Below are 17,717 nucleotides of genomic sequence, written 5' to 3'. Positions count from 1 at the left end.
TTAAAAGTAGTTTCTCAAGATTGAATTTGCTAAAAATATGTCCGTCTAGACATCAAAACAATTCTTATTTTGGGCCACGGAGTAGTCAGATACCCAAACGCAAATAAATATCCTTAACCAATTTCACAAATTAAAAAACTACTAATATTTTATAGGTCACATGGGGATAACTTTATCGTTATTATAGAAGAATGGAAATAATGCACTCATACGGTGGATCCAAGTAATTTTGGTATTTGGACAATGCTTTAGTTGATTTTGATAGTATTGTGTTTTGGTAAGTCTCTTATCACTCATCATTCACGTACAAGAATTAATTAAGGGGAAATTAGCAAAGTGCCATGAATCAATCATCCATTAAGCAAATATATATTTTTTTCGAGCAAATTATATATCAAAAGATTCAAAATATCCTAAATTTTAAAACTATTATGAGATAATTTTAAGTTGATCGAGATTGCATAGTCAATGCATATTTAAATTATATATATTCAACTTTTTGAGTATATAATCAATGTATTGGGGGAGCAATATTATATAGTCAATGTATACTTTTTATGACTTTTGACTATTTTTATTATTTTTATGTTAATAAAACCATGACTACATTTGTTGTAAAGTAATTACTTTATCATATATATTTGAAAACTATCCCAAGAATTAATTTGAAATTTCCTTTACAAAAATATACCAGCGGATCACATTATGGCACAAACTTGTTTGCATACATACAACTTCATGCTTCTTTCAAGATCATAATGATTCAAATAAACAAGCCTTAATTTATTCCAATCACATCATTCTTTTCATGTTTTTTAGTTGATTGGGGGAAGGGGTTGAATATTGGGACTGGACTGCCTTCAGTTTTTTAACATACATACATACACACACACACACACAAGATGTCCCCAAATTTGTAGTGGCTCAATGTACAACAACTATACAACATATTGGCAGCAATGCAAAGAAACGAAGGACACACCTATTGGAGACCTGAATTTCTTGAGAAAAACTGGAAAGCAGGGATTTTAAAGACAATTCACACCTCCAATTGCAATTACTGTGGCTGCGGCTGTGGCTCGCATGCTACATGTGTGTCTGCAACTGTGGTTATCTTCTTCTGTAGCTCTGGTTTATTGGCTCCTACGAGTTTGTCAATCTGCTCCCCATCCTTGAGGAAAAAGAAGGTTGGAGTTGCTTTGATATCCCAGGATGAACTAAATTCCTGAACCAAACAAACAACGAAAATTAGCTGTCAAAACTTTCACATTACTATAGCAAAACAATCCAACAAATACTCTTATCATACGAATGTTTGCATCGTATTACACATTCAAGTCTTGTTCATTTATCTCCCAGAATTGCCAGTCTTAATAGAGTAGAAATAATTTTTTTAAAAAAAAAAATAGCAAGACCAAAAGAGTTAGATAGTTGGGATGCAGAAGGGTATAGGATTGAACACTGAAATTTTTGCTACTTACCGTAAGCTCATCAACATCGACTGTTAGAAACATCAGAGAAAGATATTTCTCAGACAGCTCACAGTAGAATGGAGAAATCATTCTACATGGACCACACCATGAAGCACTGAAATTTGCAATAACCTGCCAAAATTTCACTTGCGTAAGAAAGGTCCAAAATGCCAAAGCCAGCAAAAATGTAAAATTTTAAGCAAGCAAAAGGCAAAGGATCCATATGTGGAAACCGCTGCACCATTCTGTTAGTATCCTTCTCACTTCGCATGTGTGCAAACAGTGTGGTGAGAGGAAAACCTTAAGTTGGTAGCATTAGAGTTAAAAGTGCCTTGAATATTGTTTTTTTAACGTCTTTTGAATTTAGTGCAGCTGGGCTAGAGGATTAAGTTACATGCACGCAGGTGTAAGTTTATATGATATTGGTAAGACACACATTCAAGTTTTGGCAAGTTCACAGTGAAAATGTTAGGGATCACTGTAGATCTGCATCCGAGCAAGTGAATGGTAAATATGACAGTGTACTCTCCTTCTGGAGAATCAACATTCACAACTTTCATGCAACTACCACCATGTTATTACATTACTTAATAAGAACCAAACATAGTCCTGGGAAGAAAAGCCGATATTGATGTGGACCTGTAGAGATCTCGAGGGGAAATCCCCCATCATAATTTCAGATTCCCAAATTGACATGGCTGACCTCCTCTTTCATATTTCTGTTATATGTTATACTGTAGAGAGGAAAGGACTCAAACATCAACTATTCCTATGAAGTGCCCAAGATTTCAAAAAGTATTTAACTAGACAGTAATTAACTCTTTTTTTGAAAATAAGCAACAACAACATACCCAGTATAATCCCACACATTGGGGTCTGGGAAGGGTTGAGTGTATGCCTCTACCTCAGAGGTAGAGAGGTTGTTTCTGATAGACCCTTGGCTCAAGGAATGCTTGAAAAATATGATAAGAAAATAAATGCAAAACAAGCCCAATTTTTTTTCTCACAAAGCCATTCAAGAAATACCCGTCTAAGAAAACACAGAAAAAGAGGCGTAATAAAGTACAAAGAAAACTGTGAACTCAATAAATGGAAGGCCTAACACCTGTTCGTAATAGTGCTGAAAGCAAAATCCACATGGTCGCTATTCATTTCCTTCCAGAAAGCAAAACATAATAACACATCCTCAAGTCACTTTACATGTCATTTCCCTAAAACTTTGATTTATCCTAGCATATACAATTTCTCCATAGCATGAAAATAAATTTATGGGAGAAGACGAGCCACAGAATTTTAAACAGTGATATCAGTCCAAGGAATATATATAGACAAAAAGACACATGTATCTTCACAAGCAATAACTGAGCATGTGGCTATGGATTGTGAAGTTCTCTCCAATGTATATATAGTGAATGTTTCCCCATCCTTATAGTAATCACAAGTTGCCCAAGATGACTGTACATGGAGTCAACCCCAAGACAGAATTTTTCCGTAATTGCATATCCTCAGCCAAAGCACTAAGCTTTACATATCAATCTGATAAATCACTCAAGATTGACTTTAGATCTACCAAACCAAACTTCAACATATTCTTGGCAATTGATAGTTATCGAGTCATTTTATCTGGACTGAGCAAGTAATTCGTTAGAAACCTAGCTAATAGTGTTGATTGTCAACTCCAAGACTGAAATTTTTCATTAATCACATATCCTCAGTCAAAGTCCCCAACTTTTACAAATCAAGTTGATAATTCATCCAAGATTTGTTAAATCGACAAACCCAAACTTTAACACATTCCTTACCAATTGATAGTTATTGACTAAGGAGTTAATGCAAGGTGGAGGTTTGGAGATAGACGTTGAAGTCGAAGGGTTTCATTCAAGTTGAGCAAGACTTGGAGTGCAAGTTCAGTGATGTGACTCATAAAGCGGAATGGACGTGAAGCTTGGCACGCAGGTCATCCCTAATAGAAGAAAATTTCAAGTACTTGGGGACAATAATCCAAGGTAATATAGAGATTGACGAGGATGTCACACACTGTATTAGGGTAGGGAGTGAAATGGAGGCTCGCATTCGTTATTCAGTGTGATAAGAATGTGCCACCCAGAATTGAAGGTAAGTTCTATAGGATGGTGGTTAGCCTGACTATGTTATATGAGCCGAAGTGTTGGACAATTAAAAACTCTCATATCCAAAAGATGAGAAGATGAGGATGTTGAGGGGGATATGTGAACATACTAGGAGAGATAAGATTAGAAATGAGGATATTCGAGACATGGTGTAAGTGGCTCTCGTGGAGGACAAGATGCGGAAACTGAAATTGAGATAGTTCGGGCATGTGAAGTGGAGATGTGTAGATGCCTTGGTTATGATATGTGAGAGGTTGACCATAGTGCATTTGAGGACAGGTAGGTCGAAGAAGTAAAGGGGTGAGGTGATTAGGCATGATATGATGCAACTTTAGCTCATCAGGAACATGACCCTTGATAGGAAGGTTTGGAGGTTGAGAATCAGGGAGAGGTTTAGGAGGTAGTTGGACATATTTCTTTCACTTTCTCTATGCATTAGTATTCTAAGTTGAGCGGACTCTTCGCTTTCGATACCACACTCGTATTGGCTTCTCCAAAAAAAAACACTACTTTTAAGAATCCGAAACACACCTGTTACATTTTTGAAGAGTCCGAGCAACATAATTAGCAGGCTTAAGTCATCGACCGCCCCTTAAAGTTGTCCGCATAATTCACTTAAGACACCTCAACTAAGACTTGTACCTATTGAACACCTAAATTGTTCAAAACATGTACCTATTAAACACAAAACGCTGATATGGCAAAAAATGTGTTTTGCACTTCCCTGAAGCGCGTGAAAAGATTCAAAATAGTGTCTTTTTGAATTTTTTTTTACATTTTTTCTTCTTTTATTGACACTTGGCATTATAATTAACTTAAAAATATTTTTCTTCTTTCATTTACACTTTTTTCAAAAAAGAAAAGGACCCCACTCCCTACCTATCATCTTCTTCATACTTTAGTTTGCAAAACATTCTTCATTTTAGCTCTAACATTGTTTTTCTTTCTTTTTTATAAAAAAAAGAATATTATTTCTTTCAAATATGAAGATAAATGAAAATCAATTATGAAGATTCAGATTTGAAAGAAAGTAAGACTTTCTTTCGTATGATTTATTTCAAATCTCATAAAAATAAGGAACAAATATGAAGAAGAAAAAAGAAGATAAATGATTTTTACGTATAAAAAAAGTTAGCCGATATTTGTTTATCAAAATTTTCGAACAAAGATTTTTACGCAAATTCATATATAAACCCATTAAATTTATCAAAAATGATATTCAAAAAATTGAAAGAATTAATTTTTGAGCTATCAATTTCATTTTGTCATCGATGTAGAAATGAATAACCGTTGGCAAAATTTTCTTTCTTCTTCACTCTTAGTATGAAAATGTATATATATATATTTTTAAAGTTAATCTTCAAGTTATTTGAAAAGAATTAGGTTTTGTGATTTGAGAAAGAATGTGTTTGGGAAGAAGATGAAGATGAACCGGGGTTGGGTAGGGGTGGGGTTGGGTAGAATAGGTTGACATTTTCATTTTTTTCTTTTTCTTTTTAAAAAAAATTAGATATAAAAAGTGTTTGAAATAATTTTAAACAATTTTTTTTTTATAATTTTCAATAGGCATAGTCTTAGTTGAGGTGTCTAAGTGAATTATGCGGACATCTTTAAGGGGCTGCTCATGACTTAAGCCTAATTAGTATTATTCTTGTTTTTCATCATATCTACATGTTCTATTAGCCTCAGCTATCTTATTATTTTGTTGTTGTTTCTGCTTGTTGCTATTGCCTCTTTTTTATCGTTCTTTGAGCCGAGGGTCTATCTAAAACACTCTATATCTTCTCAAAGTAGGGTAAGGTCTGCGTACACTTTATCCTCTCCAGACCACACCGCCACAGGGTTTGTTGTTGTTATTGTTGATAGTTAAGAGTCGGATCATGTGGAGTGAGAAATTAATTGTTAAGAAACCTAGCTAATAGTGTTAATTGTCAACTCCATTAAACTTAGGTTCATCAAACAAACAAGTGAAGCCTTTCAATTGAATTTACTTATAATGATGAAACCAAAACCCCTCCATTCTCCTAAAATGTCAACAGCACCACAATGTCATTAAAAAAAAAAGGACTAGAGAGAATTGCTAGTGAGGTACTGGTCGGTTTCTTGTTGACGGTGGAAGCTCTTTGGTGAGTCGAAGAGAAGATCTAAGCAAGGGAGAGTTGGATCTTTATCTCTTCTAAAATCCCAACATACAAATTTATGATAAGAGTGCAAAGTTGAAAGCCTCACAATGTCTGGCCCCAAGCAGTAGGGCCACAATCTTATTGCTGATATCAGTCTTTTAGTGGCCAAATATATGAACTGATTACTCATGATTTGAGAAAATGCTCCCAGGCACGATACCCCAAATCTTTTCTCTCTCCTAAAGGAGGAGGGCAGAACCCCCTCCGGCAAACTTCTGTCACCGGAATCCTCCCTCATCTTCTCTCTTCTGTTCTCTTTTCTTCCATTCCCAACCACTCCTTCCCTCATACTACTAGATAATGGAGGAAGATATGATCTTCTTCGCAATGGGTTTCAAGTCTTTTGATGTAGCAAGAGATGTATCTCGAGCAGAGACATGGTACGACTGGACTGAGAGAGGAAGAAACATGATGAGCAGAACAAGCTTTAGTAAAAAAACGATGGAATGGATTTGTTCGATTCTCAAGGAAGCATCAAAGGTGAAAGGAAACGTAGTCAGAAGATGGAAAAGGCAGGATCATGTGTCAAATGTATTTTGTGCAAGGAACTTTAACAACAAAGGGAGATATATAAGCATTATCAACATACAAGGAAAGAACAGAGCTGTAATAATAATTCCTGAAATCACATTCAATGCTGGTTGGTGGAACTTGGCCACCAAAATTGAAAAATTCATTTATTACAAAGCATGTAAGACACCTAGTAAGAATTACAAGAAGATTGATAAAGAGATTCCATATGCAAAAACTATCAGGAGGAGCAAATGGTCTTCTAGAGAGATCGAAACAGCCATCATAGAGGAGGAAGAAGACACCATCATTATTGACGGATAATCCAACCAAAATCAAAATGAGCTCTTAGGGAGAAGTCTTGTTGGCAGCTTTCCAGAAAATGGATCTGAGAACCCAACCCTGTCGGAAGTTCGAAGATGGGCGAGCAAAAATTGGACCCAAGCTTATGGCCTCAACATCTACGAGATGAGACACAATCACTTCCTTTTTGAATTCTCCTCCATCACTGTTGCTGAGCATATTCTCAAAGGAAGATGGCTATGGATGAACCAGAGCATACGGCTACAATGGTGGACGCCGACTGCGGGTGCAACTCAATCAAGAGTAAAAATCAATCACTCTTGGATCAGATTGGTGGGCCTCCCTCTACATGTGGTCACAAAATGTGTTCAAAGCAGTGTTATCAAAGGCGCGCTTTAAGCGCGCTTAAGCCCTAAAGCGAGGCTCAAAACGTGTTAAGCGCTTCGCCTCGCTTTATGTGCGCTTCAGTGCCGTCATCAAAGTTCTAAGACAAACTTTTCCTTGTCAATGAGCCTCTTATGAAGAAGTGACACTAAACAATTGATATTTCACTTTATCATTAAAAAAATTCAATTTCTTTGGTCATATATTTGTCATTCATGTTTACAATTATTAGTTTTGGACTAAACATACACATTTTATTTTTTTCTCCCTTTGCGCCTTTTTTCATTAAAGCCCACGCTTTATTTGCACTTTGCGCTTAAAGCCCGCATGGACCTTAGAGCTTTTTTGCGCTTTTCGCTTTTAATAACACTGGTTCAAAGCAGTAGGAGATCTTTGTGGGGGATGGGTGAAAATAGAGGAGACGGAACTACGCAACCACCTCAAATGGGCAAGAATACTTGTCAAAAACAACGGAAAGCCCATTCCGAAGGAGGTGAAGGTAGTTTTCGGGGGCAATGGGTTTATCTTACAAATATGGGATGAGACACCGACGAGGTTCTGGTCGGAGAAGAAGACCTTGAGTTCGTAGGTGACAGAAGGGCCTAAGTCTCGACCCAGCAGGTAATACACAAGGGAGGGCAGCGAAATCCACGCTCTTGACAGCTGGGGGCAGGAATAACCATGTGGGGTCTTCAAAAGTTTTTGAATTCTTTAAAGGGGCACGTGCCCTGGAGGAACATAAAGGAAAAGAAATCAAAATGTTGGGCCCAGACCCACTGGCCCAACACGCTGCACAGTTAAATCAAAAGAAGCCCAATAACAGTGAAAGGATTTCTGAGCCACTAAACGATGAAATAGAAGCAAATCACAGACTTCTTATGGAACAGGACAGAGAAGGTGCCCTAACTCCACTTGAATTGGGAGATGAGAGGGAAAATTTTGAATTTGGTGCAATCCTGAGAGATGACGATGATATGTCCATCATCCACACAGAAGAAAGAACAGATCAGGAGACTCAAACGTTAAGTGACATGCAATTGGATCAGAAGGCAGAGGGGGAAAGCACAATTGAGGACATTCTACCACTAAATTCTAACGAGCATGGAACTGATACATCAACGGAGAATGAAATTTCATCATGGGTCCAACAAAACATAATTAGACTTAGCAAAAAATTTGGGGTACACTTCATTGGATGTGAAGAAGTGGCCTTGAACCTCTTCATGGCGATCGACAGTAAGAGACAAACAATTGAGAAGGGGTGGGAGCCATAGTTCCTATAACCCCAATAGGAAAGGTCCCGAAAGAACTCAAGAATTTGAAACCAAAGAGTTATTTTGTGAGCTATGGAACAAGGAGTAGGGGGGGTTGCTTTATAGACGATTTAAATGAAGGTTAACATAGTATCATGGAATGTGAGGGGCCTCAATGATCCAAGTAAGAGGCTGCAAATCAAAAACTTGATGAATAAATGTAGGGCAAATGTATATTGTTTCCAGGAGTCAAAAATCAAGGGAGATATAAGCAGGATTGTAAAAGATTTGTGGACAAATAGGAAGGTGAAATATGCACAACTAGAGGCACGGGGGACAAGAGGTGGCATCATTATCTTGTGGGATAGTAGTATCTGGGAGGGGGAAGTATGTGCAGTAGGGGCTTACAACATCACTTGTAAGTTCACAGGGAAAACACAAGACTTAGGATGGCATTTTTCTGGTGTTTATGCTCCAGATAATAGAGAAGAAAGAGAAGAAGTATGGGGAGAGTTGGGGGCAGTGAGGGGTCTATTTAATGGACCTTGGGTGGTGGCTAGGACTTTAATGTAGTGCGGTTCCCATCTGAGAAGAAAAACTGCAACAGATTCAATAAGGAGATGGAAGAATTTTCTGAATTTATGGAGGACATGGAATTACAAGATTTACCACTTGTAGGTGGCAGATTCACATGGAGGAAAGGGGATGGACATGACATTGCAGCAAGATTAGATAGATTTCTGATATCCGAAGAGTGGGAAGTAGCCTTTAGAAATATTAAACAATCAATCTTACCTAGAGTAACTTCTGACCATAACCCACTGTTGTTGGTATGTGGCAACTGGGAGAGATCAAACTTTTATTTTAAGTTTGAGAATTGGTGGCCGCAGACTAAAGATTTTAATGAAAGAGTTTAAGAATGGTCGAACTCTGTAATTTATGTGGGAAGACCGGATTATATTTTAGCCTGCAAGTTGAAGTTACTGAAAGATAAGTTGAAAGAGTGGAGTAAAATAGTACATGGCAACCCAGGTATGCAAAAACAGAGCATCCTTAACCAGCTAACTGAGCTGGACTTGATACAAGACCAGAGAACTCTATCTAATGATGAGTCCTATTTAAGAGCAGTATTGAAAGTAGAGTTTGAAGATAATGCCAAGAGAGAGGAAGTGGCTTGGAGGCAAAGATCTAGGGCCTTGCGGCTCAAAGAAGGGGACATGAACTCAAAGTTCTTCCATAGAATGGCTAACTGCCATAAGAGATATAACAATATTGATAAACTGATCATCAATGACTCCAGTGTGACCGAACCAGCTGAGATCAGAGATGAAGTTACTACTTTTTACCAAAAACTCTACAGTGAGACAGAAGTCTGGAGACCTCAGTTCAATCTAGGATCAATGAAGTAGACAATGCAGCTCTGCAAGCCCAATTTGAAGAGCAGGACATTAAAAATTGTGTATTTTCATGTACAGGGGATAAGGCACCAGGCCCTGATGGTTTCACAATGGCTTTCTTCAAACAGTGTTGGGAAGAGGTAAAACAGGAATTGGTGGCTGCAATTCAGAATTTTCATGATCAGGGCTACTTTGAAAAAAGTTTCAATGCCACTTTCATAGGCCTGATTCCCAAAAAGGTGGGTGCAACTGAATTGAAAGATTTCAGGCCAATTAACTTGATTGAGAATATCTACAAAATCATTACAAAGATTTTAACAGACTCAAGAGAGTTATGCCAAAGCTAGTAGATGAGCAAATGGCATTCATAAATGACAGGCAAATTATGGATGCAATCTTGGTGGATAATGAATGTGTGGACATGAGATACAAATCCAAAGTTCCAGGAATTTTATGCAAGGTAGATATAGAAAAAGCCTATGATCACTGAAATTGGGAACATATGTGGAGAACATTAAGGAGGATGGGGTTTGGCAACACCGGGATAAAATGGGTGAGGTTCTGACTACAGTGAAGTTTTCAGTTTTGATCAATGGCTCCCCAACTGGTTTCTTTCCTTCTGAGAGAGGATTGAGACAAGGAGATCCCTTCTCTCCTTTTCTCTTCATTTTGGCCATGGAAGGTTTAAGTAATATGCACAACAACAGAATCAGGGGTTTCATTGTGAATGAAGGAAACTCTCTGGGAATGTCTATATCCCATTTACAATATTTTTTTTGACAAAATATATCCCATTTACAATATGCTGATGACACTTTAGTATTTTGTGATGCAGAGAAGGAGCAACTAAAGCATCTAAGGGTTATCTTCATATAGTTTGAAGCAGTTTTTGGACTTCATATAAATTGGGGAAAGAGCTTTATCTACCCTGTGAATGAGGTCCCAGAGATCAGTACTTTGGCAGACATTTTAGGTGGTAAGATAGGGGAACTTCCCACCACCTATCTCGGAATGCCTCTGGGAGCTAAGAGTAAGTCCATGAACATATGGAACTCTGTGGTGGAAAAGTGTGAAAAGAAGCTAGTTAACTGGAGAAGTCAATACTTATCTTTGGGTGGCAGAGTCACCCTAATCAATAGTGTTCTTGATGCCATGCCAACTTACATGATGTCCCTTTTTTTTTTGAGAAGGTAACAACTTGTATTCTATTTCCAAAAAAACAGAAACCTGCCACAACAAGTTACAGGTTTCCTAATTACAATCAAGGAGGAGTATCCAAAAGATCTACAACCCTTTTAACAAAAATTTACAAAGATCTTAATACATCCATAATTGATTCTAGATCTTCCCTATACTCCTATTTACACCGAAAATGAAACAAAACTAAGCATTTCATCTTCATCTTCTGGATATTGTTACTCATGATGTCCCTTTTTCCCATTCATGGGAAGATCATCAAAAAGTTGGATGCTATCAGAAGAAATTTTTTCTGGCAAGGTAATGGTGAAGGGGAGAAGAAGTATCACTTGATCAAGTGGGAGGTTGTTATAACCAACAAAAAAGAGGGAGGTCTAGGAATTAAGAACTTGAAAGCACAAAACAAGAGCCTTCTGTTAAAATGGCTATGGAGACTGGCAGCAGATGACAGGGCCTGTGGAAGGACATCATCATTGCAAGATATGGTAGGGAAGGACCATGGACTACTCTAGAAGTTAAAATTCCTTATGAAATGGGACTATGGAGAGCTATCAGAAATCAATGGCCAAAATTGTGGGGTAATTCTGTGATCAAAGTGGGTTATGGCGGAAAGACCATGTTCTGGAATGATGTATGGGTGGGGCAAACACCTCTGAGGCAACAGTTTCCGGACATCTATAACCTCAATCAACAGAACCTAGCTACAATCTAAGAGGTCAAAAATGCACAACGTTGGAATCAGTCCTTCGGAAGATTCCTCAATGACTGGGAAGTGGAGAGAATGATTCAGTTCTACAATACTTTGGAACAAGCTAAGAGCCTTAACTTTGAGGAAGATAGATTGCTATGGAAGATGGACAAAGATGGCACGTTCAAGGTGAAATCAGCCTACAAGCTACTGGATATCGCAATTGAAACCAAGGAAGGTTGGCCTTGGAAGATGATCTGGAAAGGGAAGATACCTCACAAGGAGGCCTGTTTCACCTGGCTAGTTGCACATCAAGCAGTTCTGACTCGGGACAACCTTATGAAACGGGGAAGGCAGTTATGCTCCAGATGTTTTTTTTTGTGAAGCTGAAATAGAGACGGTAAACCATCTTTTTTTACACTGTAAAGTGACTGAGAAACTATGGCAATGGTTCATCAACCTCAGGGGTATTAGATGGGCCATGCCAAGACATACTGTAGAAGTTCTAGCATACTGGAAATCAGACAGGACACAAGGAGAGATGGAAGATTGTCCTTGCATGCATATGGTGGACAATTTGGAAGGAGAGAAATCAGAGATGTTTTGAGAACAAGAGCATTTCCTTCCAAAGTATGAAGATGAACTGTTTAGCAACCTTCTAATTTTGGTGTATTCAATCTGTACCTAAGGATATAGGGGACATTATTCTGTTTTTAGATAGACTATAAAGGATATAGGTGATAGATTTTGTTTTGGATGTCCCTCCATACTTTTGATGTAACTACTTAGGAGCACACTATTGGTGTACTCCTTTTGTTTATAAATAATACCAGTTAACCTTATAAAAAAAATGTACATTTTGCATAGTCAACTTGGTACATGCTTCTATTCCTCAATCAAGTACCAAATGCTCAAGTCTATCACCAATGCAAAAGCACATTTTTCCAATAAGTGTCTACATAAAAATTCAAGTTTCTTGTGTAATCAAGCAAAAAGTAAAAATTCAAGTTTCTTCAACTTTTGGAATATAATGGATGCAATTCAAATAATTCAAGTTTCCTCTATTACTTGATTGACCATTTAATAAAAAATTCTCATATGACACAGGGATACATGTATAACATGGCAGGGAGGGAGGGAGAGAGAGAGAGAGAGAGCCAAGTAACGATTCTCACAATTTTGCCCTCTTTTTTTGCTTCTGCCAACTTCTGATCCCAGCTTTCTTTTGTAGTAATAAGGGACACATTTCCACCAGCAAACTCGACATTATGGGTAGAATCATCACCATCACTTGTGGAGTGTGACTTGATACAGGGAAAAAGGCTACGTACCTGGAAAAATAACGTACAATATAACATAAAAGCTCTTTCATACTAATGTACTTCCTCTAAAAAAAATTGGGTAGACATGGAATCCAATTCATTCATCAACAAAGAAATAGTGTTATATAGATAAACATATTGATCAATCTGCAAATAAGACTTAAAAGACTGATCAAGGTTCAACTCATTTTTTACTTTTTGTGTATTATATGTAGGTGGGTTTTGTTGTTTCAGAATAAAAGGTCTATGTTTATTGTTTTCTGCTTCCCATCAATCTAATTTGCATAGTTGTTATGGGTACTATATGTTTTGAGTTGTTAAACTTTCAAGATACATCCTGGGTAGTAGACCCCAGAGCTTTGGTCTAATGGTAAGAGCTACGCATGTGATGTGTTGGTTAGGCGCACGTCATGGATTCAAACCTTAACGCAAGCAAAATCCTGGTACTTAGTGGACCAAGTGTAGAAGGGTGCACCCAATATCCACTGAGTTTCGAATTGTGTGTCATTCTTTCCTCAGGGATTTCTCGGTCATAAAAAAAGGTTGCCAAGATATATCTTTTCTCATTATATGCAGCTATATAGTTTTACATTTTTTTTCCTTTCAGCAAGGGTGATCACAACCATTATGCAACTATGTTTCTGAAAGTTCTAGTTGACAAAAGCACAATAAGTGCAATATTTAAGTTTCAAAGAACTATCTGAAAGCATGAACTCCTTAACTTGAATGCTAAATTACTATAATACCTTCAACTAAAAACACCCCATAACATGAATATTAAATTGCTATAATATCCCAAACTAAAAACACCCTCTAACTTGAATGCCCAACAAAAAACATCCAATTTAGTATATTTTCTATATTTTATAGTTATATTTATTAATTTATTTATATTATATTAAAAGCACACACCTTTTCACATTAGAAGGTAGGGACTTATTCGAAGGGTTGCGACTTTTTTTTAAAAGTTGTGACTTTTCCGAAGGATTGTGACTTTTTCGATAAGGCACAACAAACATTTGTTCATACTACTCTTTGTTGGCTATATATAGTGGGGTTTCCTGTCATTTTTAAACTATCAATTTTCTAAGTGTGATTTGCAGTTGTTGCTTAAGTTCGAAGTTCAAGGGAATTTAAGGAATCATTGAGGTGCCCTTATCAAGGGAATATGTGTCCCTTTTTATAGGCTTGAGCAAGGTTTAAGGTAAATAGCCTACAAGATTTTTATCTCTACCTAACCATCTCAAGTTTAATCATAATGAGGACCAAAGTAGAACTACCAAAATAATGTATATTTTTTTCACATGAAGTAAAATTTTACTTATGAAAACATTATAGCATTAGAAGTCATGATCTACGAAATATACAAGACTTAAAAATATGTTTCTTTCAAATTCAAAGTTAGTGCACATTTTATAATGACTCTTTTATAGGTTAATTGCTTCATGGAAAAAAATTATTATTTGCTTAAGTAATGATGCATTTTGTAATTGTAATCTGATAGATATATACATTGCTAAGCCTCCCCACCCCCTAAAAAATGAATAGGATGACACATAATTTTGAAAGCTTGTATTTGGTCATGATTAAATTTGATTGTGCATCAAATTTTTCTTCAGGGGGACCTTTGTGAGGGACTTTGACAAATTATTTTTCAATTATTCTTTGTATTGTGAAGGAACACATTGACGTGACAGACAACAGTTGATTGATCTTAGATATATCACTTATACATAATTTGATATACACGTGCAACACACGTATCAAAAAACTAGTTGACTGAAAAGTTTGGATAAAGATGTTGTGATGCTAAAATAAAAAGAAAATAAAATGATACTCCCTTTGTTTAAAAAAGAATGATCTACTTTGACTTGGACCGGAGTTTAAGAAAAGAAAGAAGACTTTTTGATCTTGTGGTTCTAAATTAAAGTGATGTCAAATGTACCAAAATGCCCTTTAATCTTGTGGCCTTGAACATGCCACGTGGAAAGTTGAAGTTAAAATGTTGCAAAAAAAGGAGAGGGGTCATTCTTTTTGAAACAGACTAAAAAGGAAATTGGGTCATTCTTTTTGAAACCGAGGGAGTAGTTACATTACTAGAAGTCATAGAAGAAGATTGACACTCAAAAAAGAATCAAGAAGTGTATGATGACAAATATTGGAGTCCAGCAGCATATTAAAATCTGAAGTTGACTAGTACCAAAGATCAACAATAAGAAAAAATGCACCAATTTTGGATGCCTTGAGAAGAAATGAAATTCGCTTAAAATATGACTCACCTTTGCCAAATGTCACTAGGAATACACTTGGTTCTTTTTGATTGTTAACTAGGAAAAAAATTGCTGAGCAGGTGACTAACAGAAAAAAGAGACCAACACCATCCATCGAAAGGACAAAAGTTAACGGCTTATTTGGATTTCTTTTATGGTTAGAGCTATTTGCAAGCTGCCTTAGAAGTGTAATAATGTTCCTTATGTATCCAGATGCTGAGAGACAAGATGAAATTCCTTTATAATGTAGATTATTAGGAATCACAAATGACACCAATTTAGCGAGCTCATAAGACGGCACATACATTTTTACTTTTGTTTGGTAGACCAGGCATACACCATAAGTTGGTATGTCGCACTATAATTCTTTGATTGACTTGATCTTTGCTTTGTTTACTCTGTTTCCACGTTAGCTCTGGAATTTCTTTGTGAGCTTTCTAATTCTATTCTTACTCTGGTCGAACTTGAGAGACATTTACCTAGGCAATAAGACTATATGGAAGAGTTGTGATTGCCAGGATAATAGAACAATAACAACAACACGCCCAGTGTAATCCCACAAGTGGGGTATGGGGAGGGTAGTGTTGTACGCACTTACCCCTACAAAAATATAGAGGCTGTTTTAGTCTTTTCGATAGACCTTGCCACCTTGGTTCAATTGAAAGCATTACAAAGCAATTCGAAATAAAACAAGGGGGAGTGAAGAAATCAAGACAAAATGCTAAAGTAAATATGACATAGCATACTAAAAACAGGACAATCACTACCACAAAATAATACGATAATAGAAGTGCTAAAAACAGTAAATAGTAACAGAAGTGGAATAATAAGAAACTCCCAATGTAATACTACGACTACTAGTATGAAGGACTAAGCAAGACAACTTGCAACTACCAAACTAACCCTCTACTCTAATTTGTGTCCTCCATAATCTTCTAAGGTCATATCCTTGGTAAGTTGGAGCTATGTCATGTCTTGTCTTGTCTAATCACCTCTCCCCAATAATTTTTTTGCGTGCCTCTCCCTATCCTGTAACCATCCATAATCAACTCTCACACCTCCATACTGGTCCCCTTCACATACTCAAACAATCCAAGCGACTAAGCCTCACTTCCCGCATATTATCCTACATTGAGACCACTCCTACCTTTTCCCAGATACCTTTATTTCTAATCTTACCTCTCCTATTCTGTCCACACATCCAACTCAGGATACTCATTTCCGCAACTTACAAGTTCTAAACGTGGGAGTTCTTGAGTGGTCAACATTTTGTTCCATACAACATAGCCAGTCTAACTAACTTGCCTTTAAGTTTGGTGGCACCTTCTTATCACAGAAGACTCCTGATACGAGCCTCCATTTAATCCACTCTGAATTTCGCCAGAAGATTATACCATTCCTAGTTTTTTAGCTGGCTTGGGGAGGATACATCAATAACCAAATTAACTAAAGCAAAACAATTAAAAGGTAAAGGTACTTAACAAATTGTTTTCGAATATACAAGCTTTATATTTTACTCGGTCTGTCCTTTTCCAACGCGTGTTCCTTTGTTAGACAAACACATGAGTGAAGAGAATGAAAAGGCACAAAAAAAGATGGAGAAGGCCAATTGAACACAAACAAAGTAGATGCATAAACTCCACTTTGGGATACGTCTTTCACTTGGGAATAAATTGTAGAAAAAGTTACCGTATCAGAGATCCCCATCTTAAGTGGACACCAATACAACTTACAATCTAAAGCAGCAGTAACCTGAAGATGGTATCAATCCAAAATCCACTTGCTGAAATCTGAAATAATGACAAGAGGGAAAAATATGAGGCATGAATTAATCAAGAAGGATTCAGGCTTCAGACAACACTAAAACAAACAGTTCCTACTGAATATTACTAAATTTAACCCCCATTCAAGCAAACTATAAGGTTCTTGACCTAAAACTAAAAAAACCCATTTTTTTTTAAAAATCTACTTTTAAAATCTACTTTTCAAGAATATACAGGCCCTCCAGCGTGAATAACTAACCTAAAGATTAGATCTTTAGAATATATTGAGCAAGAAAATAATTGCATAATAAATATACCTGAATAATTAATGTGAAGAAACCCTGAGGCAAGGAAAATTAGGTGAGGGATTAAGAGAGGGATAAATGGGTTTATGAGATTTATGAAAAGATTGTTTGATTTTGACGGAGAAGAATACCAGAATGATGATGATGATGCCCTCTCACGCGCTTTCCCACCCATTAACCCAAACATCTTTATCTTCATTTCTCAAAATTAACCACCAACTCTTTTCTTTTAATCCAACCAAATAATTTACTATTTAACTATTCGCCTATTAATTACTCATCATTTCATTTCATTTCATCAATAATAAATACATATCAAATGTTTCATTCTAAAAATATATATGTCGTTTTACTAAAAATAAACGGTCCTTAATATATGTCATTTCACAAAATTAATACCCCTTCACGTTAAATTAATTAAATCATTAAGGTATTTCACACCATTTAAAAAATGAAGATTAAGACATAAATTAGGTATAACTCTCCATTTTTACCCTTATTGATTATTGCCAAATTTATTAATAAAATAACTAAACATTAA

General features: G+C 36.5%; 1 protein-coding gene across 2 annotated transcripts; it reads right to left on the bottom strand.

The window, feature by feature from the left end:
- Window positions 1–662: 662 nt before the first annotated feature.
- On the bottom strand, window positions 663–17,367 carry LOC125838299 (thioredoxin H9-like). Of its 2 annotated transcripts, XM_049517367.1 has the most exons (5): window positions 17,189–17,367; window positions 16,798–16,898; window positions 12,692–12,847; window positions 1,482–1,604; window positions 663–1,225 (listed from the first exon to the last, which is right to left on the bottom strand). In XM_049517367.1, the coding sequence occupies exons 2-5, from the start codon at window positions 16,813–16,815 to the stop codon at window positions 1,058–1,060; spliced, it is 465 nt and encodes a 154-aa protein (XP_049373324.1). In that variant the 5' UTR covers window positions 16,816–16,898; window positions 17,189–17,367; the 3' UTR covers window positions 663–1,057. The 2 variants fall into 2 exon arrangements, with proteins under 2 accessions (XP_049373324.1, XP_049373323.1); XM_049517366.1 differs by lacking the exon at window positions 17,189–17,367 and having other exon boundaries at window positions 16,798–16,903.
- Window positions 17,368–17,717: the final 350 nt, after the last annotated feature.

The sequence above is a fragment of the Solanum verrucosum genome, unplaced genomic scaffold, assembly GCF_900185275.1.
Source record: "Solanum verrucosum unplaced genomic scaffold, falcon-dt-bn FXZP01000110.1, whole genome shotgun sequence".
NCBI lineage: Eukaryota > Viridiplantae > Streptophyta > Magnoliopsida > Solanales > Solanaceae > Solanum > Solanum verrucosum.
This window is presented reverse-complemented; position numbering and strand designations above follow the sequence as displayed.

What these genes read in the sequence shown, in the direction of transcription:
- LOC125838299 (XM_049517367.1), bottom strand. An exon ending in CAAAAAAAGAGGGCAAAATT is followed by an intron (nt 1,605 to 12,691) that starts GTGAGAATCGTT and finishes AAATTTTGGCAG; the next exon opens with GTTATTGCAAATTTCAGTGC. An exon ending in TCGATGTTGATGAGCTTACG is followed by an intron (nt 1,226 to 1,481) that starts GTAAGTAGCAAA and finishes TGTTTGGTTCAG; the next exon opens with GAATTTAGTTCATCCTGGGA.